This window comes from Molossus molossus, unplaced genomic scaffold, assembly GCF_014108415.1.
Source record: "Molossus molossus isolate mMolMol1 unplaced genomic scaffold, mMolMol1.p scaffold_m16_p_24, whole genome shotgun sequence".
Taxonomy (NCBI): domain Eukaryota; kingdom Metazoa; phylum Chordata; class Mammalia; order Chiroptera; family Molossidae; genus Molossus; species Molossus molossus.
This window is the reverse complement of record NW_023425360.1, coordinates 2,398,000-2,425,377: the sequence shown is the minus strand read 5'-3', so window position 1 is coordinate 2,425,377 and position 27,378 is coordinate 2,398,000. Positions and strand designations below refer to the sequence as shown.

The 27,378-nt window shown below is 42.3% G+C and overlaps 1 protein-coding gene across 2 annotated transcripts; it reads right to left on the bottom strand.

The window, feature by feature from the left end:
* Positions 1-58: 58 nt before the first annotated feature.
* Positions 59-27,356, bottom strand: HDGFL3 (HDGF like 3). Of its 2 annotated transcripts, XR_004961472.1 has the most exons (7): positions 27,149-27,271; positions 11,886-11,962; positions 9,905-10,043; positions 9,406-9,564; positions 4,163-4,309; positions 1,972-2,100; positions 59-672 (listed from the first exon to the last, which is right to left on the bottom strand). XR_004961472.1 is itself a non-coding variant. In XM_036277905.1 (6 exons), the coding sequence occupies exons 1-6, from the start codon at positions 27,230-27,232 to the stop codon at positions 2,095-2,097; spliced, it is 612 nt and encodes a 203-aa protein (XP_036133798.1). In that variant the 5' UTR covers positions 27,233-27,356; the 3' UTR covers positions 1,018-2,094. The 2 variants fall into 2 exon arrangements, 1 of the variants encoding a protein (XP_036133798.1); XM_036277905.1 differs by lacking the exon at positions 59-672 and having other exon boundaries at positions 1,018-2,100; positions 27,149-27,356.
* Positions 27,357-27,378: the final 22 nt, after the last annotated feature.

Genomic DNA, 27,378 nt, shown 5'->3' with positions numbered 1-27,378 from the left:
TTTTAAAATGTCATTTGAAAAATATTTTCCCAAGGAAAGTATATTATTTCCTGCTGTTTTAAAAACTGCTTTTACTAAAAATTTTTTGTGAGTTTAGACAGCTAAGGAGGGATTGATAACTTTATCATTATCCTCAATGGAATACTTGCTTTACTGGTGACTGGGGAGATTTCTATTGTATTTCTGTGTATATTTTTAATAAAATTATTTTTGGCCTTTTACAACAACAAATCTTATTAAATTTGAAACGTTTTTTAATACAGTTTTGTAGTTCATTTAAAAAAATCTGTCATTTATATGTTCCAATTCAAAATGTCACCTACATTCTCATTATGTTTTAGTGTCAGCAATGAAGAGGCCTTTGGATAAATCAAATGTCATTAATTTTAAATTAAATTAAAAATACTCAAAATTAAAAAGCCCTTTACAGGAAAGGCAGCAGCCTGTCGTTCCTGCCATCTTCCGATGAACCTTCCCCATTTGGAACCGAGTGAGCGCAGCGCAGCAAGGAGGGCAGCATCTGCTACAGGGAACGCGCAGCGGCCTCCTCGGTGCCGAGCGGCACACCGGGGCTCTCACCCTCGCTGCCATCGTCACCGTCACCATCGTCCTCACCAGTGACCCTGGGCCTTTAGGGCTGCTCACATTTTGTCTTCATGTTATTCATTAGCTCTTCACCAAAATAAGAAAACACAAAGAAAATGAGGTCCAGATCATACACGAGTAACGAGAAGTGTCTGAATCTGGGGTCCGGCGAGCTGGCAAGTATCTCAGCCGTATAAGCCGCCTCGCAGCCATTCCTTTCCCCACCCCGTGTCTACCAAACAAAACAGAACCACACCCTGAAATCCCAGAAGGGTATAAAAAGAAAACCCTCACCTGTACTTGATTCTATTGTCAACTTGCTGTTAACAAATTTTGCTTTAATATATGAATTACATTAATACCTCACATTACATATATGAAGCCAAGTTACACTAACTTAGTTGTTTACAACCTCAAACCTTACTCCCAGTACACATTCCAATAAATTTATTCTGTAAAAACAATACATTTTTTGTTTTTGATTTTTTTTTACAGTAAACTTTTCAACTACAAACTTCGAGTACGCGAAATGTGTTCCAAGGACAAGCATAACAGGATTGAGGAAACTCAAACTGACTAAATGTGTTCTCACAATAGAAGCTGGCATAAAAATAAATAAAATTCTCTATTATCACAATAGCAACAAGAATGTACACATAATAATGGTTTGTGGATGGATATGAACTATTCTAATTCTAGTTCCGAAAGAAAACAAGTTCCTCTTAAAAGCCTGGATTTAAGTCAATGCTGTCTGGTTTCCCATAGGGCTGATGTCCAGCTTTAAAATGTCGAGCACCCACCTTGAGTGATTCGCTCAAACTGTACTGGCAGTGGGAAAAATAAACTGCTGCCTTTATTTTGGAGTAACACAAAAAGACTCACTGACCTCACATACAGAAACTGGGTTTGTATACATAGCAACATGAGTTTTGAGAAGTATAAGCTGTCAACTGGCTAGTTCTAATACGGAATAGATATTTTACAATAGGATTAAACTTTACACATGGTCTCAAAAATGAAGAACAACTTTAATTTCATCTTCAATATGCCAACATCACGTATCTAGGGATTGGTTCCTGGGTCCTGTCACAGAGAGGAAATACACATCATCTTGAGTGGTTATTTTTTTTAAAATGCGAATTTATATTTAACTGAGTGTTTGGTGGAGGCGGAGTAAAGGCAGGAGAATTAAGGACACAACTGCCTTGATAACAGGATCCTAGACATGTATAAGTTTGTGCAAAAATCTTGATAATCCTTAGTGGTTAAGGGCAACTCCATGCAACCAAATAACAAGAAATTAAATCAATGACCTTAAAAAAGGCTAAAATGTCTCTTTTTTCTTTCTCTGAACACAACGGAGAGGAATGTGAATCAAGTACATACAAACTGGGGTTCTGTCAGTGACAACAAGGACTGTGTTGGTTCACGTCAAATCCGAGAATCTGAGACAACCAAACGCACAACCTTTCTGTGGTTTCTCTGCAGAGGCAGCACTCATCACGGTGGTTAGGTCTGGAAGAGAAGAAAGAAAAACCTTTAGGTGACCGAGGATATTAACAAAAGCTGTCCACACCCACAGTGTACACCTGCGTTGCAGCACTGACCACACTTAGCAAGAACAGTCTGGGGCTCTGCTCTATACCTGTCAGTGCAGAAGCCAAAGGAACTACTAGGGTATTTTTAGTGTTTCACTATAAAAAAAAGGGAAACAAACAAAAAGAACCAGTAAACAGCCTACTGCCTGGCAGGGCCCTAGCGGCAGCAGTGTGCACTCTGTACAACTCGAGGACAGTGTGGCTGGGACAAAAGTCGGCGGAGAAACTGAGACAGTCTGTCTTTATGAGGACCGTGGTGCCAGAAAGAAAGGTCCGCCGCTGAACGTTCACAAAGCATCGGGAGTGCACGCAGAGGCTTCTGTGTAATATTTACACTTCATCATTGTGAACGGCTTGTAGAAAGTACTGGAGTTGACAAAATCAAGAAGGACAAAGAGAAAGGAAGCCTAGCGTTCAGAATTTAGACAGCAACCATGTACAAAGACAAAATGCTTCCATTTCCTAAAAAAATGCTGTTTCCATGTGGGTCCCACTCGAAACGGTGTCAGGCTGCACTTCCCCATAGAGATCCTATTTTTGTTTTCTTCATCATTAACCCAAATACAGCAAAGCCCCTAGATGCTCTCAGGGGATAAATGAAAGGGAACTCGGGCCTCAAGTGCTTTCTCTAAAACAGCCTGCTTCAGCTCTGCTCTTCACGAAGGAGATGCTGTGTGTGAGAGCACACGTGGCTCACATGTGGGTGTGTTGCCCCGTACAGACCCAACATCGACACTGGACTGTACATGCTTCTATACATAATGATTCCAGGACCTTCAAAGGGGAAAAGTTGCTGAACCTACCATCCCTTCAAGCGGCAGAGATACATTTCTCTACCTCTGTTCCTACCCAAATGAGAAAGCCCATCTTAAAAACAAACAAACAACGTCATTTAAAATCTGTGAACTTGCAAACTGCACTGCCGGGTGACTATTAACAAATCAAAGCACTAGATACATGATTATACTCACAGACCTTGAAGGCTTTTCCTCTTTTGTGAAGGAGGAAGACACCCATTTAAACAATAAAACGTGGTTAATCAACCAAAGAAAGTTCTTAAACAGTATCTTTTTATTAAAATTAACATGAAAGGCAATAAATTCTATGTCCACGTTGGTAGAAAATTCATAGTAACAATTAATCAATATTGAAGAATATTTTTGGAACAGATGGTCCCACAGCAGCCACAGAAAATTATTACTGCACCAAAGTGAAGGTAGCACCAGAATGTGACAATGACTTTAAGACATGCTTCTTTCAGGGGGAGATGAGGGTAAGCCGGGGGTCCTTTTTATATGTTTTATTTATTTTTTCTTTATTGATTTTCAGAGAGAGAGAGGGAGGGAGAGGAAGAGATAGACACATTGATGAGAGAGAACATCGACTGGCCGCCTCCTGCATGCCCCTCACTGGGGATCGGGCCCACAACCTGGGCCTGTGCCCTGAATGGGAATCGAACTGGTGGCCTCCTGGTGCCTGGGTTGACGCTAAACCACTGAGCCACACCGGCCGGGCCTTGTGGGTCCTTTAAATGTCAATATTCACAGACTGTTGGAATATTTAAATATTTCCAGTCCCAACAGGATGTTAAGTGACAACCGCTTCTAGGAAAGCAGCGGCATGAAACACCCTATTTTGGACACGCCATTTATTGTATAACCAAAGAAAGGCAGCTGTCAAATTTTGAGGTGGCGTTTCATAATTTCAGTATTTCACACCTTCACTGAACAAGCTGTTGAAGTTAGTTTCAAAGAGAATAAACTGTTCATAGAGTCCCAAACCGATAGGCAGGTGCACCTCCCCCCGGCTCTCCTGTCCGCAGACTCGGCATCTGAGCCTGTTCGGGGCTGTCGGTGGGCGGACCGTCGGGCGAGAAAGGCTCCGTTCCCTAAAGCCATGCCGCTACCCAGATACGGACCCTGATTCTGAAGCCAAGTGCCTCTAAGTGGACACAAGGCAGAGACGGCTGGTCCCCTTACCCCTTCGCTGGCTTTCTGAGAGTCTGAAGCTGTGTTTCTCGTGTCATTGCCGGCGTCACCGCCCTCCGAGCCGCTTTTGTTCTCCTCTTCTTTGCAGTCCTTGTCGTCTTCATCTCCTGGGGATTTCCGGGACTGTTTAGAGGGTTTCTAAATGTTTAGATAAGTCAACAATTATAGTCAAGTAGAAACCCAAACGCACAAGTGTAAGAAACACAGAAGGAGCCGACCTGCACCTGGTCTTTCTGGCTTGCCCAGGCTATACGGCCACAACGTGCAGGGTCAGGGCTGGGGTAGGTGACCCTGACCCAGTATTTCACCTCAGTTTAGCCAGCTGGAAAGGAAGCAGAGGTGGACCAGATGCCCTTTTTTTTTTTTTTTAAAGTTCTGTTCAGCTGTGAGTTAAAAGCAGAATACAGAGATTCATCCACCCAGATACTGTCAGTGAATAAATATAGCTGGACGGACACCGCCTTAGGAAGGCTACAGAGCTGGAAGGCACCCTAAAGGTCATCTTGTCCTTCCCCATCTTTTTATAGCAAAAATCGAAGTCCAGAGAAGTGAGGTGACTATCCAAAATAACATATGGATATTCACCTTGCGACATCTGTTGAAGCTGTTTGGGTAATGGTATGCATGGAATGATCTTGACAAAACTTTTATGTCCCCATGTGATGTAAAATAATTAATCTTTTAAACTATAGATAGTTATTTAAGAAACCAAGGCCATACTGATGAACTAGCCCTTTTTGTTCCTCATCATCTTGCATATGAAAACAAGATGAACTCTGGAGATAGAAGAAAATACCATTACACCCAGACTTGCTCTGCAGAACAGCATTAAAATGACTAAAGGCTAGTCCCACTGGACACCTTTAAGAAAATAAAATGCAGCATTTTAGAATCTTTAAGCGCATGGCAAATAGGGCTAAGGCTAAAGGGATTCAGCCAATTCACTTCTGGTCTTCCAGAAATGAATTAGCAATGGGGGCTTCCTCAGACAATCAATATTTTATCTTCACCCGAGAATATTTTTCCACTGATTTTTTAATTGTATTTTTTAAAAGACAGAGTGTGAGGGAGGGCCGGATAGAGAGAAACATTGATGTGAGAGAGACACATAGATTGGTTGCCTCCTGCATGACCTTGACCAGGCGTGGGGATCAAACCCTCGACTCTTTGGTCCATGGACTGATGCTCTAACCACTGAGAAAACTGGCCAGGGCACTGCCAATATTTAAAAGTACAACTTCGCCCTAGCCGGTTTGGCTCAGCGGTTAGAGCGTCGGCCTGCGGTCCAGAGAGACCCGGGTTCGGTTCCCGCTAAGGGCACGTACCTTGGTTGCAGTTTGTCCTCGGCCCTGGTTGGGTCGTGCGGGTGGCAGCCACTCGATGTGTCCCTTTCACGTCGATGTTTCTCTCTCTCTCTCTCTTCCTCTCTCCCTCCCACTCTATCTAAACAAAAAGTAGAAAAATGTCCTCGAGTGAGGATAAAAAAAATTAATAAATAAAAGTACAACTTCCACAGACAGAGTATCTTCTGGCTGTGTGATAGAACACATAATTACATTGCTTCTACTTTACTTAACTGAAACTACCAACCCAGTCCAAAACGTCAGTTTAAAATGAGGTCGTTTTTACTTTTTACATGAAGCTTGGAAAGCAAGGAGTGTCCAGAGTAAGGGTTAAGATCAAATATGATGATACAAAAGTAGAATACTTTTTGTTACCCTAGGAAATAGGGTATGATTATTGAAATGTAGCATATGCTTTATTTTATACAGTAATTCTCAAATAACAGCCCTTGACCTACAACTCCCTAAAATTTATAATGCTTACAAAGGCTACTTATGAGTAACCCTACGAGTGATTGACAGGTCTTATAGTTGGTATACACAGATCAGAATCAGCACAATACTAAAGCTGTGCTGACAAGTCACAGTGAGTATTCTACTAAGAAATCTGGCCGCCAAGCTATATTTGGAAATCTTGCAAAACTCTTAATGGCATATTCATCAAAATCCCTGAATTTTGGGGAAGGATCCTTCATCTGTTCATCATTGTGGTCTTGAACTGGTTGTGTGTCTAGTTGTTGTCACCTTTGTTTTTTAACTAAGATTTAACTAGTGGTTCAGTGTCGTCATCTGTTTAGTTTGTTGTGAAGCTCTCTAATTAGCCCTACTGTGTACCGTAGATAATCTGCATGCAAATTATTTTTGACTACAGCTTCCCATCTCTGTTATGGCTCAAATATGAATCATCCATACACTTACTGCTAAAAGATATATACACAACCTCCCTCAAATCTGCTTGTGCTATGGCTTTACATTAGTACTGACTGAACTTAGTATTTTTTATTTTACAGAAAAATGGAACTAGGTAGAGGGATTGTGGGACCTTTACCACCATCTAATAGAGATGCAAATCATTAATTTTTAGGGGCAAAGGAAAATTACTTGAATTGAAGAAATAGCTGTATAAGCCCCGTTACTTCTGGTCTTCATAACGAGCAATGACATAATGACATTTAAAAGTCACACAACCACACCACCAAATGCCTAGGCTTCCTTAGGTAATTTAGGGTGGTATAACACATGACACAGAAGCTCAGCAGGTAATCATAAATTAAATAAAATCAATTCAACTGGGTATTTAAGTGAAGTCCAAAAAGCTGAAAGAAATTCAGCTTAAAAAATAACTGCAGCCCTGGCCGGTTTGGCTCAGTGGTTGGAGCGTCGGCCTGCGGTACAGAGAGACCCGGGTGTGGTTCCCGCTAAGGGCACGTACCTCGGTTACAGTTTGTCCCCGGCCGTGGTTGGTCGTGCGGGTGGCAGCCACTCGATGTGTCCCTTTCACGTTGATGTTTCTCTCTCTCTCTCCCTCTCTATCTGAGCAAAAAATGGAAAAAATGTCCTCGGGTGAGAATAAAGAAAAAAATAAATAAATAACTGCAATAGGAAATACAGTCTACCGGGGACAACTCTATACCGGGGACAACTCTAATTATTTTATTATTTGCAAACTCTATCCCCATCCAGAGCAAATATCATGGTTTTCATTATGTACATAGGAAGTAATATGTATTTATACAATTTTATCTGTATGCAAGTTGGGTGGATTTTATAGACCATAAAATAAAGTGTTTATAGACCATAAAACAAAGTCTGATAAATTCTTGGCACTTGACTTTAAGGAGTTTCCTAAGTATTTCCAGTCACTAAACACCAGACTCTAATGCAGTGGTTCTCAACCTTCCTAATGCCGCGGCCCTTTAATACAGCTCCTTATGTTGTGGTGACCCCCAACCATAAAATTATTTTAGTTGCTACTTCCTAACTATGATTTTGCTACTGTTATGTCTTAGCAAAATGTGAAAGGGTCGTATGACCCCCAAAGGGGTCGCGACCCACAGGTTGAGAACTGCTGCTCTGATGGAAGTAATTTATCCAAGGACTCAGTTGTGTGGCAGACCAACTGGAGTAAAAGCAGGACCAATCTCTGGTCTTCACAGGTCTGTTTATCTTTTTTTCAGTTTCTAATTTTCTTTTTTAAATCCTCTCCTGAGGACATTTTTCCAGTTTCTGTTCAGATAGTGGGAGGGAGAGAGAAAGAGAGAGCGAGTGAGCGAGAGAGAATCATCGACGTGAAAGGGACACATCAAATGGCTGCCACCCGCACGACCAACCAGGGCCAGGGACAAACTGCAACTGAAGTACGTGCCCTTAGTGGGAACTGAACCCGGGTCTCTCTGGACCGCAGGCCAACACTCTAACCGCTGGACCAAACCGGCCAGGGCTTTTTCAGTTTCTAAAAGATGAAGTTTCACAATCTTATGGTTTTCTCAATTATATTTCTGAATTACTATATGAAAAGTCTAGACTTTGAATTTGTAAATCTAAGGTCATGTCGCTCCTCAGTTAAAAACCTTCAATAGCCCTGGCCGGTTTGGCCCAGCGGTTGGAGCGTCGGCCTGCGGTCCGGAGAGACCCGGGTTCAGTTCCCGCTGAGGGCATGTACCTTGGTTGCAGTTTGTCCCCGGCCCTGGTCGGTCGTGCGGGTGGCGGCCACTCGATGTGTCCCTTTCGCGTCGATGTTTCTCTCTCTCTCTCTCTTCCTCTCTCTCCCTCCTACTCTATCTGTGCAAAAAATGGAAAAATGTCCTCGGGTGAGAATAAAAAAAAAAAAAAAAAACCTTCAATAAATTACTGTTCCATTTGTCACTGCAGACCCAGCAGAGTAGCCAAATTTCCTTAATGCTTACCCTAAACCCAACTGTTGATTTTGAGTTTTACTTGCAAAATAAACAGCAAGCCAAAAGTAAAACACTGAAAAAAGAAATTACTGTTACATTTGGAATAAAATCCAAAGTCACTGACGTGACATTAACTTTCCATTACTTAGCCTCTGCCTGTCTCTCCCCGGATCATGGTTCTCCAACTATGCCGCCTTCTTTCAGATTCGGGACCTGTCAACTCTTCCCCGCCCCAGAGCTCTGCCGCTCGGGGCTCTGCCGCTCGGGGCTCTGCCGCTCGGGGCTCCTCCTCTCACACGCTCTCTCTGCTCTTAGCATCAACCTTCCCTTTTCAGAAAGGCCTGGCCACTCCATGTAGAGCAGGTGCCCTTCTCTGTCATTCCTGCTCCCATTCCTCCCATTCACGGTTTGTATTTATTTATCATTTGCTTGTTTACCCTGTTCCTCTTCCAATCCACTGAACTGTAAGTTACACGAGGGTAGGGAAGGAACTGGATTTGCTCACCACTGCACACCTAGTACAAATGTCTGACATAAAATCGGTGACCAGGAAGTATGAAAACTGAACAAAGAAGAGCCAAAGCACATTCATTAAAGCAGGCAGACAAGTAAGAATACATCTTTATGTCCACATGTATAGCACACTGAAATGGTCCTGCACCGTACCGAGTCCCCTCTGTTCCTAAATCCTCAGCACTCACCAGGAGCTTCCTGTATGTAGGACGCACACGTAACCTATATCCTTGATGACAGAACAGTCCTCCTCTAGCTGAGAAGGTGGTATTTTCGGGGCCGAATCAGCCTGTAGTCAACAGCCAGTCGCCCTCACGCAAGGTTACCTGCTATCTGATTCCCCTCGGCTATATCGTCCCTGAGGCAGAGGCTCCACAGAGCGAGAATATCTCTGTGTGCCCAGTGAATGGAGTAAAAACGATCTACAACTGTCTGTGAATGTGCATGTCGTCAGTGACGACGGAAGCAGCCTCTCAGTCACCTTTGCCGTGTAGGACTTCCTCCGCTTCGAGCCCGCTTTCTCATTCTTCCTTTTGCCCTTTCCATCTTCTTCGACTCTGTCGCCCTCCTCCTCGCTGCTCGCATCGGCGGTGTTCCCACCTTCGCCCTCGGTCTCCGAAGAGCTCTGCTGCTGGATTGCCTAAGGAACAATGAAACGGTAGCTAGTTACATTTCTAAAAACTAGCAAAGAACACAGACTGTGCAAAGAAATGTTCTATTTTAATTTGAAAGGATTCAGCTTACTTGTAAGATTTTCAAAATAAAGGGCTGTCAACTTCAATTTTCCAGTGACCACTTTATTTGAACCCTCTCGGGTAACAGAATTACATTTAATCTAAAATGCTACCAAAGCCAAAAAGAATTCTGGCTTCAAATGGAGGGAAGGTAACTTTTAGTACAAAGGACACATAAGAAAGATCCAAAAGGGAGTTAAAACCAAAAATATGAGCTACAGCAAGTGACAATGAAGTAAACATTACCTGGTATCCAGTGAACTTGACTCCTGGGTTATTTTCTATTTCCCACAATCCTTCATTAAATCCTTTCCGTTTGTTTGACTTCCCAAACTTGTCTTTATATTCCTTATATGGGAAAAGGTCTTTGGGACCTAGAAATGCACTGCAGAGATACATCAGAAATAGATTTGATACTCTGACCTTCAAATGTAAGGCATTTTAATATCGATATCTACTAAGGTGCCAGAGCATATTTTAGTAAACAAAAATAAGTAGAACAAATTGATGTTTCTCTCTTTTCTCTCCAAAGCAATAAATAAAAACATTTAAAAGTATATACATATATAAAAATCCTCTAGCCCTGGCCAGTTTGGCTCAGCGGTTAGAGCATTGGCCCGCAGACCGGAGAGACTCAGGTTCGGTTCCCACTAAGGTCACATACCTCAGTTGCAGTTTGTCCCCAGGCCCGGTTGGGGTCGTGTGGGTGGCAGCTAGTCGATGTGTCTCTCTCACATTGATGTTTCTCTCTCTTCCTCCCTCTCTCCTTCCTGCTCTATCTGAAGATGAATGCAAAAATGTCCTCAGGTGAGGAATGAAAAAAAAATCCTCTAAGTTAGGCACACATCACAAAATGTTTTACACATATGCTTCAAGGCAGAAAAAATAAATAGCTGGGTATACAAGCCAGTAGCCCTGTTGGGTTGGTGCTACTTTCTAGCAATCCCTCTATGAAAAAAAATCATAAGGTGCATAGTCCACAGAGTCTATTAGATCAAAGCAAAACATAAGAAAATGTGACTAACTTCCTGAAAGAAACAAACTATTTCTCGCAGGAAGACAAGAAAGACATGGTGTTCAGGACCCTGTCCGCCGCTCTCCCAGACAAGAAAGAGGAAGACGGCCGAGCGGCGGACGGCCAGGTAAGGCAGAGCTCTTGCCTGGTCCAACACTCACGTGAGCACAGGAGATGACCCTGAATTAGAGATGTGCAAGATTTCATGATACTTTTTAGCTTTCCCCCATATTTGCAATTCCTATTCCATTTGTGTGCATGTAATTAACCATATACACGCTTAGTGTGTCAAGACTGCCAACTGTCCCTTAGTATCTATTATCTTCTTTGTTTTATTAATGGATTGATTACTCCTCCCAATTTTTTCCCTCACTAGAGCCTATGTTTTCCAGCTTCTCTTACAGCTGGGTGTGATCACGTGACCAAGTTCTTGCCACTGGATTGAATGCAAGCTGAAGTGATACATGCAATTTCCTGTCATTTCCTTACGAGAAGTTCCTTGTTCGCCTACCCCCTTCCCTCTACCTGGAAGATGCAGAGGTGCTGTTCAGCCAGTTGGTTTGTTTTTTAATTAAAAAAAAGAAAGAAAGAAAGAAGCAGACAAGAACAACAACCCAGAGAATGGCAGGACAACACGACAGAGGAACCTGGGTCTCTAGAACGGAGCTTTCTACTCACCTTGTTCTATCTGCCTATCTCTGGGTTGTTTCAAAAGAAAAGAAATACACTTCTATATCATCTGAAATACCTGTCTTTGCAGGTTCCTTTATTCAATAGTGTAGCCTGTACTCTAACCAATACAATCAGAAAACCGTAAAAAAATTTGTGGTATGTTTGCTTCTGGGTCTAACAAATTGAGAGAGCCCGAGAGAACACAATTTTTTTCTGTGAAGTATGAATGGAAAAAATTTCTCTGGAAGGGAAATATGTAAAAGCTACAAAAGAAATTACTGGGTGGCAAGAGGATCACTGTAGGACTTAAAAGTGTCCTAAAGGGGAGTTCTGGGTGGTACCCAACATTTAGCAGAAACAAAGATGACATTCAAAAGCAAAATAATAAAAAGTCTTTACCTTAAGAGAAATACATGATTAAGGTGGGTCACTTTATATAATTGATTATAATAGTTTCCACAACATATAAAATGTTTTAGACCATCTATAAGCAATGTCGAATTAGAACTTTTAAAACTTTAAGTGGCTTTGTTGACTTACGTTTCATGGGTGCCAAAAAAGAAGATAGGGTACTTGTTTGCTGGAGGCTTCACCGCTCCCTCGGGGAGTTCATCAATCTATTACAGATAAATTATAATATTAGACAGGCAGTTAGATAACATAAAATACCATAAACACGATACAAACATTGTTCTGAGAGTTTATTGCTAATTTCAAAATAAAATTACTGTAATCCAAATCCCAACAGATTTTCTTTTCCTGAACCTTACAAAATGATTCTAAAGGCCACATATGGCCAACACTTTGAGAATAACATTGTAAATTGATTATAAACATCATGGTGATACATCAGGAGCCACAACTACTCATTTCCTTCCATTCAAGAGAATTACTCCTGGGAATCTATCCCAATGAAGTAACTGAAACAAACAACAACAACCCACACCCCCCAAGTGCATCTTTCGGGGGGAGATAATAGTGAATTCACACACACACACACCCCTGGAAATGCAAGCGTTGCAAAATAGAATCATAATAGAAAAATTAACTTTGATTACGCCACTTCCTTGTTTCAAACCCTTCCACATCTTCTCAATGAGTACAGCATTCCTAGTTATGCATCTAAAACCTGTGTGTGGAGCTTTTATTTATTTATTCATTCATTGATTATTTTTAATTTATCCTCACCTGGGGACATTTTTCCATTTTTTGTTCAAAGAGAGTGGGAGTGAGAGAGAGTGAGTGAGAGTGAGAGAGAGAGAGAGAGAGAGAGAGAGAGAGAGAGAAACATCGACGTGAAAGGGTCGCATCGAGTGGCTGCCTCCTTCACGACCCAACCAGGGCCGGTGAAAAACTGCAACCGAGGTACGTGCCCTTAGGGGAAACAAACCTGGGTCTCTCTGGTCCACAGGCCGACGCTCTAACCGCTGAGCCAAACCGACCAGTGTCACATTATTCTTTAGAATGTTTTAGTGTGGAGGAGTCTGCAGGCCTCGTTAACTAACATATGGCACCAGCCTGAGGACCCCTCATTCCAAGCGTATCTCTGAGCTGGATGGACCATGTGTCACAGAGCAGATGCTCTGGTATATTGAGAAAACATAGACTTGGAGTCCAGAAATCTGTAGTTAAGTCCTGCTTCTGATTGGAATTGCGCTATCGAAGGTATCTCTCACTTTCCTGGGGCCTTGACTATCACATCTGTAAAATGACATGGCTGTACTAGGTAACCTTCAAGGCCTGGAATTCCATGGCTTGTCTAAAACTGAACTAATTTCCTTTGACTCTGTTTTTGTTTCCTATCTTAATTATGGGGAGAAATATTTCACTGCTTTACTCAGACCTTTCAAACTCTGCCTGCCCCCCCAAAATTTAAAGAAAGGTAATCAAATAAAACTAAATTCAGATATTTGTGAAACTAATTCACAAGGCTGACAATTTGGGCATCTCTCATAATTTTTGGTGTCAATTTCATTGGGTTTTATGTGGTCAACACAACATGATAAGCAACATCTATTTATTTCCCCTTAAATTCTACTTTGATATAAAGTACTGCCATCTCTGTTCTACTCAAGGGTAATAAAAAGATATTTCCAATTCAGGGGTAATTTTTGCTTTCTATTTTCTGTTAGGTTGGTCTCTTATAAACATTATATTGTTGGATTTTATTTATAGGTCCAAATGGAGACCATTTATGCTTGAATATCATGTCTGGCTTTTTATGCCTGCTTTTTCTCTCTTCATGTTTACCTTTATTCAATGAATGATAACTCAAATACCTCATTTTGAATTCTACAAGTACTTCAAATATTTCAAGAATATTATTTAAACAGTGGCACTGACATCATATTAAGACAATATTTATCTATTCTAATCTGAAGCAAAAGGTACCTTGTGCTTTCCCCTCTTCTTCCCTTTCCTACTCATTATTAACCTTTCCTCCATCATCTATTTTGCATTGCTGTTTGGTTTAATACATTAGTAATCGCTTTTCTTGTTACAGGGGTTGTGGGCACACCCAGGGCAGATGCCTTCAAAGGAGCAGGAAGTCAACATGCAAGTTCTCGACTGTCGCGTTTCAGCTGCAGGTCCCAGACAGCAGATAATACATTTCCAAATGAGGTGAGTAACCGTCATGTCAGACTGCAAGGAATGTGGTAAAAAGCCACTGTAGTCCCACCGGTGTGGCTCAGTGGACTGCATGTCATCCCACGGACTGAGAAGTCCCAGTTCGATCTCTGGTAGGGAGGTAGCCAATGGATGTTTCTCTCTCTCTCCCTTTCCCTCTCTCTAAAAAATTCAATAAAAACATATTTGAAAAACACCCTTGTAAACTTAACTCTACATAACAAAAAATAAAATAAAATAGGATCAGAGATAGCAAGAGAAGGTTGGAGAGTAGGAGAGGATTTGGGGGAAAAGCTCCCTTTCCCCAAGACCACGTGGAGAGCTTAAGATAAGTCTTCTGGAGCTTGGGAGCCACAGAAGGCTGGAGAGTATGATTCAAGTCTGAGGAATCCATAGAGTCCAAGCCTTGCTGGTTAGCAGCTCTGGGGCAGAGTGAAGGGAGGGGCGCGTGCCTGGGACTAGCAGTTTCTGTGGTGAAGATGAGTCTTCCACGAACCATTAGCTAGAGATAGTATGGGGTCGTCTTAAAACCCGTCCAATGTCGGCTGGTGTGGCTCAGGGCTTGAGCGTTGAACCATGTACCAAGAGGTGGCCAGTTCGATTCCCGGTCAGGACACATGCCCAGGTTGTGGGCCCGATCCCAGTGGGGGGCGTGCAGGAGGCGGCCCATCGATGTTCTCTCTCATCAATGTTTCTATTTCTCTCTCCCTCTCCCTTCCTCTCTCTCTAAAACCAATAAAGAAAAAAAAACTAAAACAAAACAAAACAAACCTGCCCAGAAGGCCACCTGGAGGTCAGGGGGCCACAGCAGAAAGGCGGAAATGAACTATGAGATGTTCAGGGAGGGGGAGTTTTAAGTGACTTTTCAAAAGAGAGGTTCATTAGTGTATATAAAGAAAAGTGAAAATGAGATAAACCCAGGAGCACTGGTGGTAGGCTGCTTCTAAAATGACACCCAGTGACCCCCGTTTTCGGGTATTCGCAGCCTTGTGTTCTCCCCTCTGCTTGAGTGCGAGCTTGTTCTGCTTACTTCTACTGAATGGAAGATGGCAACAGCGGCGGGATGTCAGACTCATCTTGCTGACTCTTGCTCTTTGCTTGCTTGCTGAGGAAGCCGACCGCCATGCATGAGTTGCTCAATGGGAAAGACCACGTGGCTAGGAACCCAGGAAGGGCTGTGATCAACAGCCCACGAACAAACAAGGTCCTTACGCCAATAACTCATGAGGAACCAAATCCTGCCAACAACTGGAGGGAGCTTGGAAGCAAATCCATGCCCTTAAGATGATCTTGTGAGAGACACAGAGGCAGAAGGTCCAGGTAAGCCATACCTGGGTTCCCAACCCACAGAAATTGTGAGATAATAAATGGGTGACATGAATACTTCAACTGAGCATTTAAGAAGTTAATTACACTTTTACATTATCATTTTGGTAAGTACCTTTTCATGTCATATGTATTATATATATGCACATGTTCTACATATATGGATATGTCACAGACACTTTTATCATGGAGATCCTTTTTCTTTTAAACAGAGGAGTGTGTGTTTATCAAGGGAGTGGGTGAGTGGAGGCTTACCTCTACAGCCTCCGAGACTCATCTCCAGTTAATCATTATTAACAACAAAGTATGCTTTTCTCCATGTTCATATACATAATCATACACATACAAATGTTTTTATACACAGGGAGAAGTGTTTTGAAGGAAGGACTACTGTGTTTTACACACACACACACACTTTATCAAATTCTCTGCATTATGAAGAGACCTTAAAGTCAACTGGCATAGATCTAACACATTTATTTTGAATGGGTGCACAATAATCCAGTGATTGGGTAACATATATTTAACTTTCCCCCAAGAGATGGGTGTTTACTTTATTTTTAGTGTTTTTGCCCTTAAGGCTACAGTAAACATATTTAGATTTTTATGTACTGGAGCCTCTATTTCCATGAGATGGATTTACAGGAGTGAGACTGCTGGATCACAGATTAGAGGCATTTTTCATTTTAATAGATATTGCCAGACTGCTCTAAAAAAAAAAAAAAGCTGTAATAATTTACATTTCCACCAAAGTATGAAAACGACCTCCCTTCCAATCTCTGACAGCATTAGGTGTTAATGCTCTTTTGGATTTGCATTTCCCTGATTAATGGTGAGATTAAACACCTTTTCATAGGTTTATTGGCCATTAGGATTTGCCCTCCAGGGAACTGACTATTCATATCATTTTTGCATTTCTCTACAGGGTTGTTTTTATACCATTCATTTGTAACATATTAACCTGATGTCTATAATTTCCATTGCAAATATATTTCTCCATGATATAAGATGTCTATTGAAACATTTTCTTCTTCTTTTTTAACTTAAACCCTCACCTGAGGATATTTTTCCATTTATCTTCAGATAGAGTGGGAGGAAGAGAGAGAGAGAGAGAGAGAGAGAGAGAGAGAGAGAGAGAGAGAGATCGATTGGTTGCCTCCCAAACGACTCCAACCAGGGCCAAGGACCAAAGGGCAACCAAGGTACATGCCATTGACTGGAATCAAACCCACAACTATTTGGTCCAAGGGTTGATGCTCTAACCACTGAGATAACCGCCCAGGGCGAAACATTTTCTTCTTTTGAGTTCCAGGACACTGTACACTCCGGATGCTACTTCCCCTTCCTCACCATCCACTTCCCAGTCTCCTCTCATAGCTCCACTCCTCCCTTGGTGATCTCATCCAACTTCAAGGTTTTGAATACCATTTATGTGTCTCATATTTCTATCCCCTAATTCCAGACCTCCCTTCTGAGTTTCAGTCTCACGTAGTTGGGTGTCTATAGGCATTTCAAATTTAAGAAATCTAAAAAACCCCTTAGTCTTATGGCTCAACCTGCCCATCACTTCGTATTTCTGATGTGAGTAAATGGCATCACTGTCCAACCAGATGCTATTAAAATCTGGAAGTTCTTACTGATTTCTCTCCCATAAAGACATATCTCATCTATCACTAAGTCTTTTTAATTACAATACCAAACACCAAACTAACCAGTTCTTTCTACACCCAGTGACTTTCCCCCCTGGTCCACTCCACTATCACCTAATGCCTCTACTTCTACAAAAGCCTTCCAACTTGGCCCTTTGCATCCATCCACCTCCCTGCCCCTGCCGTACCCCCAACAAAAAATTATTCAGATCCTAAACACAAGTCAGATCATATCACTCTGCTCAAAACTCTCCAATGACTTCCCATAGTTTTAAAAATCTTAATCTCATTCCTGTAACTGTAAGACCCTACGTGATGTGAATTTTGGCTACCTCCTTGAATTCATCATCTGCCCCGATACCCCAGTCCTAGTTGGTCTGCCATTAACATGTGGGAGAGGGAAAAAAACGCGGAAAGGCAGGAAATAGTCTGTGTACATTCAAATTTGGGATAGCAGCAATGACCCAGACTGCCTCTGAGAACACCTGTGCCCTAGATGACTGGTAACAGACAAAAGGCAAAAATCACTGAATCAAGTACAATTATGAAAATGCACCAAATGCCTCAAAATCTAACTTATAGCAGCATTAATAACATTCTAAGGATTTAGAACCATCTGCTAAATGTATCCTATTGTACTTTATTTCTTTTTAAGAATAAAGATGTGAAGATAGTTTTGTCTTCCTGCCAAAAACAACAATCTGAAAATAAAAAAGCAAAGCAAAGAACAAAACCAAAAACTTTGATGAATACATGTTCTGGACAAGACTGCTAAACAAATATTTAAAAATAGAAAGTAGACAGTAGGAAGAAAACACCAATATGTGCCACAGTTAACAGAGTAGACAATGGCGATTATTCTGATTAGGGAACTAATGTTAACTTTTGCTGTTTCAATGTAATTGTCAATAAAATAAGAAAAGAAAAAAAAAACACAAAGCACAACAAGCTGGTTGCAAGCAGAAGACAAGCCTTGGTTCCTGGCATAATAAATAGCATCCAGAAAATATAGCAGTTTTTGGATAATTTTCTCAGAGATTGCATCCTTCAGTTTATGTCTTCCTTCAGCTGGTCCCAGAAGACTGTTTCCTGGGGCAGAGAAGACAGAAGACAAAAATGACCCAGGAAGGGGTTTGTGGGGAGAATGTATTAAAGTGAAAGGAGCCCTGGCCAGTTTGGCTCAGCGGTTAGAGCGTAGGCCTGCGGTCCGGAGAGACCCGGGTTCGGTTCCCGCTAAGGGCACGTACTTCGGTTGCAGTTTGTCCCCGGCCCTGGTTGGTCGTGTGGGTGGCAGCCACTCGATGTGTCCCTTCACGTCGATGTTTCTCTCTCTCTCTCCCTTCCTCTCTCCCTCCCACTCTATCTGTACAAAAAATGGAAAAATATCCTCGGGTGAGGATAAAAAAAATAAATAAATAAATAAAGTGAAAGGAGACTAGGGTGATCGCATGGGTCTCATTTGGTGAGGAAGGAGTGAAGCCAGGAGAAGATGAGGAGGTCAAGGGCCTACTTGGTGTTTACAATGATAGCAAATGAGCAGCTTGGTGGAGCAGAGGAGGGGTCTCCAATCACCATCACCTCCATTTCACTTCAACAAACTTCTCCAACTGTCTGCTCTTGTTGATCTGCTTTATTTCTGTAATTTGCTTTTACAGAAATATCAAAACAAAGGACACATTTGTTCTTGGTTACCTGATCCCTTGTAGTTAAATACATATTTGCCCCAAACAAGGAGCCTATTAAAAACGAGCAATGGAGACCATCATATTTCATAACTCTTATCAAAGGCTCTGGCCACCCCCTGCTCCCTGCAGAACACAAGACAGGGCTGGTGAAAGGCTGAGCGGAACAGCCAGAGGTCTTGAATACCTGGCCTTACACTGAGATTAATCTAGCATTATTATCCCTTTTGTTCCCAGAAATTTCAGTTTAGTATAATGAAGTTATTTTCTAATACAGGTGTGAGTCAATCAGCCAGATGTGATATAAAACTGTGCTTATAACTTTTCAGAAATGCATCTTTTTTAAAAATTGAAGAATTCCTTACTATCATCAATATTAGGTTCTCCCTACTTCAGTGACAAAGGAAAAAAGATCTAAAGTCAAGTTTCTGATGTCCTCTCTACAAAAACATTTTGAATCTTCTGTGAATCTCCTCTTTATATTTGCTAACCTCTACTGAACTTATGACTTATAATAACTACTCTCATCTTAAATATACAGGGTGGGGGCAAAAGTAGGTTTATGTTGTTCTTATGGAAAACAATACAGTATTAAATAATAATACAAGAATAAACTATTTCATGTACTCACAACTGTAAACCCACTTTTGCCACCCGCGTATTCTGCAATAGAAACTGAGAAGTTTCTATCATGTTATCAAGAATGTTCCAGTCTCCATGGAGGCCACCTTGCTGTCAGCACTGATGTGATCAGACTCTGATCAGAGAAGAGAATTCACTCAGAGCTTGGTCTCAGTGCTCAAGAGGCAGAGTAGTTTATTCACAGACCCTTTTGTATGGCCACAGTCCAGTTTAGTTTGCCCCCAAATCCTGAAGCTATGAGGAAACTCTAGAAATGACCCGTCATACTTAGGAATCTGAGGGAGGGGTCACAATGGGAAGTCCCCACAACTCCCAGAGTCTAAAACCAACTCACAATTATAAAGCCACAAGGAAGCAGCTGAAAGACATACCAGCCAAACCACAAATGCACTTACTGAGACTTTACAAGGTTCTTAGCAGTTTATAATAAGGAGTATGGCGTTCCTGGGAGGTAATTATTAAGTACTCAATTAGCAAACACTTCTTTTGTGCACATCTTAGGAAAAACAGAAAGAAAAGAATCATCACCTTCCCTATTTTACAGAAGTTTTTTAAACTTAACAAATCAAAACAGCAGAGAAACGAGGTGCTTGTCTTTAACTCCTGGTCAAGCTGACAGTGACGGAATCTTGCTTGGAAATCTGGAGAATGTCCTTCTGAAGGGTTGAGCTCATTAGCCAACAGATTCCTTCATTCTTTTACCTCTTTGTGACTCTCTGTGATCATATATGGTTACTTACCCGACTAACTGCAACAAATCCTTATCTAAATAAGAATAAGATATAACAAAAATTCAATCACTACCTCTATTTTAATCAGCTAAAAGGAGATTATGTGTATGAATGGCAGCAAAATAACACAGGAAAATGTGTTATAGGAACTGAGAATGCAGTGAACTGGCAAAAAGCTACGCAGGCTAGTAGGAGTTCCTATGATCTAGCTTCTAGGCTCCACTGAACCAGTAAATCTCATACCTGCCTACCTGACACTCACCATAACGTTTTAGAACCTACACCTAAATCAACACCATGCTATTCATTCAGAATGATCACTGCTTTCTCTATGTGCATAAGTTATTTATTTATTTTTTATCCTCACTCGAGGACATCTTTTTCATTTTTTGTTCAGATAGAGCGGGAGGGAGAGAGAGGAAGAGAGAGAGAGAAACACTGACGTGAAAGGTACACATCGAGTGGTTGCCACCCACACGACCAACCGGGGCCAGGGACAAACTGCAACCAAGGTACATGCCTTCAGCGGGAACCGAACCCGGGTCTCTCTGGACCGCAGGCTGACTGGCCAAACCGCTGAGCCAAACCGGCCAGGGCAGTTATTTATTTTTAAAGTGTCCTATGTCAAAGGGCTTTCAAAGAGATAGAGACCGTGTGTGTGTGTGTGTGTGTGTGTGTGTGTGTGTATGGAGAGAGGGAGAGAGAGAGAGAGAGAGAGAGGGAGAGAGACACACATGCTACTTAAAGACCACTGACAAATGGTTTTTCAGCCCTTTCAGATAATCCAATATCACATTTCTTATGTTCTTATGGCCTTCTTAATAGTCTGGGATTAAAGCACTTATTAAGTGTGACCTTAGGTGAATTTTTTAAGCTAAATCTTAGTTCTCTTATGGGAATAGACATACCTCTCAGTAGTGTTATATATTTGTCCTAACTTGTAATCAAGACATACAGCAACCTGATTTGCTATATATCCTATATGATACACGTGTGTGTGTATGTGTATCTATCTATCTATATATAGATAGATACACAAAAATTTTAATCTACTTTTTAAAAAAAACATGTTTTTCTTGACTTTTTTAGAGAAGAAGGGAGAGACAGAAACATCGATGTGAGACAGAAACATCGATGGTCTGCCTCCTGCATGCCCATTACTTGGGATTGAGCCCTAAACCCAGGCATGTGCCTTGACCAGGAATTAAACTGGGACCTCTCAGTCCATGGGGCAATGCTCAGTCCACTGAGCCACACCAGCTGGGCTGAATCATCTACTTTTTTTTTATCCTCACCTGAGGACATTTTTGCATTTTTATCTTGAGATAGAGAGGGAGGAAGAGAGAGGGAAACATCAACATGCGACAGACACATCGAGTGTTTGCCACCCACACAACCCCAACCAGGGCCGGGGACAAACAGCAACTGAGGTACATGCCCTTAGCAGGAACTGAACCCAGGTCTCTCTGGTCCGCGGGCCAATGCTCTAACCGCTGGGCCAAACCGGCCAGGGCTGAATCATCTACTTTTAATGAACATATGAGAAAACGGATATTCTCTTATTCTTCTAGTAGTGGGTAAAGATAGCCAAGACTTTTCTGGAGGGAATAGTAACAATATAAATCCAAAGCTTCAAAATGTACATGCCTCCTGACTCAGAAATAGAATTTCCAGAGACTTATCCTAAGGAAATAATTAATTAATGATTTAGCTAAAAGAAAAATTTCAGGATATTATTTTATGGTAAAACAAAAACAAAAACCTGGAAGTAACCTAAATGTCCTGAAACAGGAAGTGGTTACTATTTATAATAGGTCCAAATCTTAAATTACCAGAAGGCTATTACAAACAATGTTACAAAAATATATTCATTGCCACTGAAAATCGTCTAAGATGTCGTGTTTAATTGGGGGTGCGGGGGTGATGCAAAATTGTATATATTAGAAAAATTATGTATTTACATATATAGGTGCATATTCATGATGCTAATAACTAGGTACAGGGATATTAATCTTTCAACAATAAACATTATTATTTGTGTAATAGAACTGTTTACAAAGGTGAAATGAACATACAACATGAAGGTCATTCCATTGTCCAATGGGCAAATTGTTTTAGATACAAGGACCACTACTGACCTTTAAGAATGCTTTATAGTCAGCACTTCTGTATCTGTGGTAAGGGAGGAGTTTTTATTTTGTTAAATTTCTAATTTGTTACAGGCTGACATTTTAATAAAACATACTAAAGATGAATTACTAGAAAAATAAAATTAAAAGACATACAAAATACAAGCCTTGTTTTTAAAATTATTAGATTCACAAACATAAAGTTACTCTACTACACTGCTAAAAAGAAAAGTTTTACTTTCCATCTCTGTAGCTGTCTTGTCATAGACAGGTAACAGGCCACAAACCACACTTTCAGTGGCACTACTTAAAATGACAAGGAAGCCTTTTTTTTTTTTTTTATCCTCACCCGAGGACATTTTTCCACTTTTTGTTCAGATAGAGCGGGAGGGAGGGAGGGAGGGAGGGAGAAACAGCGACGTGAAAGGGACACACTGAGTGGCTGCCACCCACAGGACCAGCCAGGGCCGGGGGAAAAACTGCAACCGAGGTACGCGCCCTTAGCAGGAACCGAATGTGGGTCTCTCAGGACCGCAGGCTGACACTCTAACCGCTGAGCCCAACTGGCCAGGGCTAGGAAGCCTTTTTGCAGTGAACTCACAATCACTGTATCGAATGGACCAGATTCTGATCTAACATCTGGAGGCTCTTCCACAATAGAAGACAATTTTCTCCAACAAATCGTAATATTTGGGTTCTTCCCCTATCATATTTACTAGACTTACTAGTTTATAATGTTTTTCTAATGCTTATGGACATTTTCAATAAAGTCATACGTAATTTTAAACCATCAGCCATTTTCTCAAAAGAATCAAACACAATCTCATATAGGAGAAACCTGACTTCAGAGAATCAGTATTTTCCAAATCACGGGGAAACAGTAGTCATTAAGCATTCCAAGGGGGATGTGCCAGAAATAGATTCATCTGGTTGAAATGGGAGCAATGGAAAATGTACACATTGGTAGTGTTTAAGGTGCCTGTTTGTTCCCAGGATTAAGCAGAAGACAATGAGACACTTTGCCAGTTCCTGACAGCACGAATCTAGTCCCTGGGGCAAAGGCTGAGTGAGCCTGTCACTCTGCCTGAGGAATGAACCAATGATGGATTTCTCTGGACTCAGGCCAACATAATGAAGATAAAACATCTTACTTTATATTAAGATTAAAAAGAATTTAAGCCCCAAGTGATTCACTGAAAAAACTGCCATGTATGAACATATGAGCATTCTATGCAAGTCTTGGAGTGAACATAAACACTCATTTCTAGTGGGTATCTGCCTAGAACAGGCTGCTAAGTCACAAGGTAGACATGGGTTTTGACTGTATCATTTGAGAGTTCTCATATAAAGTTTTTAAATTTAAAAAAGTTCTTCAGCTGAAACAAGAGTTTTGAGACTTTCTTTTTTCATCTTTTAAAGCAGAGGTAACATAAGCAGATATAGTTTTGGGGTTGTTAGAATAAAATAGTACAGTTTCTATTATAGTTTCTTATTCTTTTACCTGAAAAGTAAATTTTACTAATATTTAATACATAAACTGACACTAGTGTCCTTATTTAGATGATTATATGTATTCACTTTGGCATACGGTGATCAACTGCCCTTTGTGTGTGGCTGGTTGAGCAGAGTTATGAAATATCTACTACTGAACTCTCACAAATGAACAAGTATCTAAAAGAAGTCCTACAAATATAATACTAATAGTGTAATAAGCACAAGCAAACTAAGAAAGGCCAAGATGACAGTTCTATTGTAGAAAATCTCTTTAGAAAAGAAAAATTGTGACCATGTAGTCAGATTGCCCAAGAAGCAGGCAAAAAATATTCCAGAAATTAATACTTTAAAAAATGTGGACTTGATATATTATATTAATGACATTTTGCTAATAAAAATTTTAAAAGATAAAATATTGTTTGTATCATGTCATCCCTTTTAGTTTTTTTTTTTATAACGTATATAATAGTACCACATACAAGTACACATAATTTTAAAGTAAATTTACACATATTTGGGATGTAAAAAATTTTTTTTTTACCAACACGGTACACAATCAAGAGGGTTCAGACTCTTGTTTTAAGGAAAGTATTTAGCTAGGTAGTTCTTATGCATAAATAAACTTCTAATTTTAAAGTCATAAGACATACTCTATTCAAAACAGCTAGCTGCTACTTAATGTTAAAATGAGAATATGTGAATGGAGAGGAGTACAGAACCAACTGGGAAGAGGCATGAGGGAACTTCCATGGGTATTGGTACTGTTCTGTACCTTGGTAGGGATTTGTTATTATACCAGTGTACACATTTGCCAAGTTCACTGAATGGTACATTAAAGTGTGTTTCAGTCTATGTAAATCTTACCTCAAAAGGTAAAAAAGGGGGGTCTATAAAAAATATTGACCTCCAGTTAACGATATGCATCCTGACGTGTCTAGGAGTAAATTATAGTGATGTCTGCAACTTCCTTTGAAATGCATTAAAATAAGATGGACTACTGTATGTACAGAGGAACAAATATGTGATAGACAAGTACAGTAAAATGTTAATTATAGAATCTAGGTGGTAGATAGATGGGTGTTCACTGTACATTTCTTTTAACTTTTCTATGTCTGAAATTTTTCATGATAAAATGTTAGAAAAAATAAATCTATTCAAGAGTTGAAAAATTTAAAACGTGTAGTGATACAGGAGAGAAGTTAGAAACTCAAAAGGAGTAAAGGTAGGAGCATTCAAGTACCACTGCTTGGTGCTTTCATAGTCACGAATAAGTCTGCGAGGAAGGATGATCTCTACCTTAGATTTAGTAAACTGAAACTCAGGAAGATTACAGACCATGCCTGAGGTCACAGAGCCCGAAGCCCAGCTACAAGCTGAACTCAACCTCAGTTTATTAAGACATCTGAATCCTCTTGGCACACATTCCTCACAAGGCGCTGCCTGGGACCAAACGTCTACCCTACAGCAGGTCGCTCCTCCATTCCAGCTGTTAGGAAGCGGAAATCTGTCTCCTCCATGGTTTTCCTCCTCGGTTTGATTTCTTGGGGCCACACAGAATCCCCAGTACAAATGACATTCATAACAAGTGACAGTATTTGAAAGCTGAATGGACAGGAATGTTTTCCCAGTTAGTATTTTATATCATCTACAAAGCTATAGCTAGGTATAAAATAGGGAAATGTCTCATAGGATTGGGATGAAAAGAAAATGAAAACATGTTTGAAGCACAAAGCGTAGGGACTGCCATATCCTTTTCTTTTCCTAACCTTTACCTTTCCTTGGAAATGGCAACATGCCACTCACTATAAAATAATACATTAAACACACACACACACACACACACACACACAGATAAACACACAAAAACTTGGGTCCTTTCCTGGAGGAGCTCATGTTCAATGTGAACAGACACAGATTTTTCTTTCTTGTATTCACTGTATCTTACCGAACAACCTAATTGATTTTATTTCCTCATTTTCTTTTCCAGTTTGCCTTGGTTTGTAATGATCACTTCCAGGAATTTTATGTACAATTAGGAATACAACCAGGGCCACTTCTGTGGCACTTTCGTGTTTTAAAACTACTACAGGTGGCCAAGCTCCGCAAGCAATCAGTTAATGAAATTTTAAAACTGTTTTCTTTATGACTCTGAGAATATTCCTCTAAGATTCAAGAGAGCCACTGTGTTACAAGGAAATGACCAGCTGCTGCTGGTAACCTTTAGTTCACTGTGGATGCTACATAAAAACACGCTCCCCATAGCTGTTCATTTCCTACTTGGCAAATCCATCCAGGGACTCCCTACAGAACTCCCGAAGTCACAAATCTTGCCCCTTTCAGCAGTAGGGCCCTACGGTATGAACATCGCCAGTGTTCCACCATGAAGATGGCTTTATTCAAGGACGACCTGCAGTTCAGATGTGGAGAAAGAACAGTGATTTGCACGGCCTGAACAAGCCTGTTTTTCCCACTTGCAATGGGGGGCTGTCCGTGGTGGAAGGACTCCTGGGGATGCTCCTTTTCCACCTGCAGAAATGGATGTGCAGACCGCTGAAAAGCTGAGCCCAGGTCGGGGCCCGGGGCCCCGATTCCTGGCCTTGCCATTTCGCGATCGCGCCTCACTAAGTCCAAGCGTAAAAGACGAACCACGACGCGATCATGTCCACCCTGGGCTCCAACTTCACTCAGCTGCAGTCTGGTCACCCATGATGTCACTTCCTTTTCTGAAGGGGTGTATTTTGGGGGGGGTGGGGGGGTTGTTTTGCCTGCATCATTCGACCCCAGGACAACACTTCACACTCACGTTCATGCCAACACTGCCCATGTCTGGTTCGCTAACCCAAGGACACCCACGCCGCCTCCGAGGTGCCCTGACCCCTCCTTTCCATTGTTTCTCCTTCTAAGCCATGAACGGGCAACTGCGAGCAAAGGGAACGAAAGGGAGGTGGTGTCGAGCACAAAGCGCGCAGGGGCGTGTGGCATCTCCCCCTCGCTCGAGGGGCCTCCCGCAAAAAGAAACGTCCCCGCCGCGGTAGGCGCGACAGGCAGCGGCGGTCCCGAGAGGCGGCGGCGACAGCCCGGCTCCCAGGCCCGGCGCGCGGCGGGGGCGGCGGCGCGAGGCCAAGGATCAGGTCCGCCAGCGACCTGAACCAACATGGAGGTGAAGCGGCGCGAGGGGCGTCCGGGTCCCGCCAGCCCGCTCCCGGGCGTCGGGTCGCGGGGGCGAGGCGAACGGGGAGGCACGCACCCGGGGCACGGATGGGCAGGCGGGGGCGCCGCCATCGCGCTCCGGGGACGCTCAACAAGTCCGGATGGCGGAGGATGCTCCGAGCGATGGCCGAGCGAGCGAGCGAGCGCCCGCGGACGGCCATTTGCCGCGCGCGCCCCGACGCCCGGCCCGGCCGCCGCCGCCGCCCCAGGCCGCGGGTTCCGCCGGCGCCGGGTTCCGCCAGCGCCGGCTCCGGGGGCGGGCGCGCCCTCGCGAAGGGAAGATGGGGGCGGGCGGGCCCGCGCCGTACTCACCCGGGCCGGCCAGTGCGGGTAGCCCTTCATCTTGGCGAACACCAGGTCGCCCGCCTTGTACTCGCGGGGCCGCGGACGCGCCATCCCGGCCGCTCCCCTTCCCGGTCGCCCTTGGTCGCCGCGAAGACGCCGCAGGCCGCCCCCCCGCGGGCCGACGGACTGCGCCGCGCTCCCCGCGGCCGCTCCGACGAGGGGAAGCGGCGAACGGCAGCGGGGGCGCCGGGTGGGCG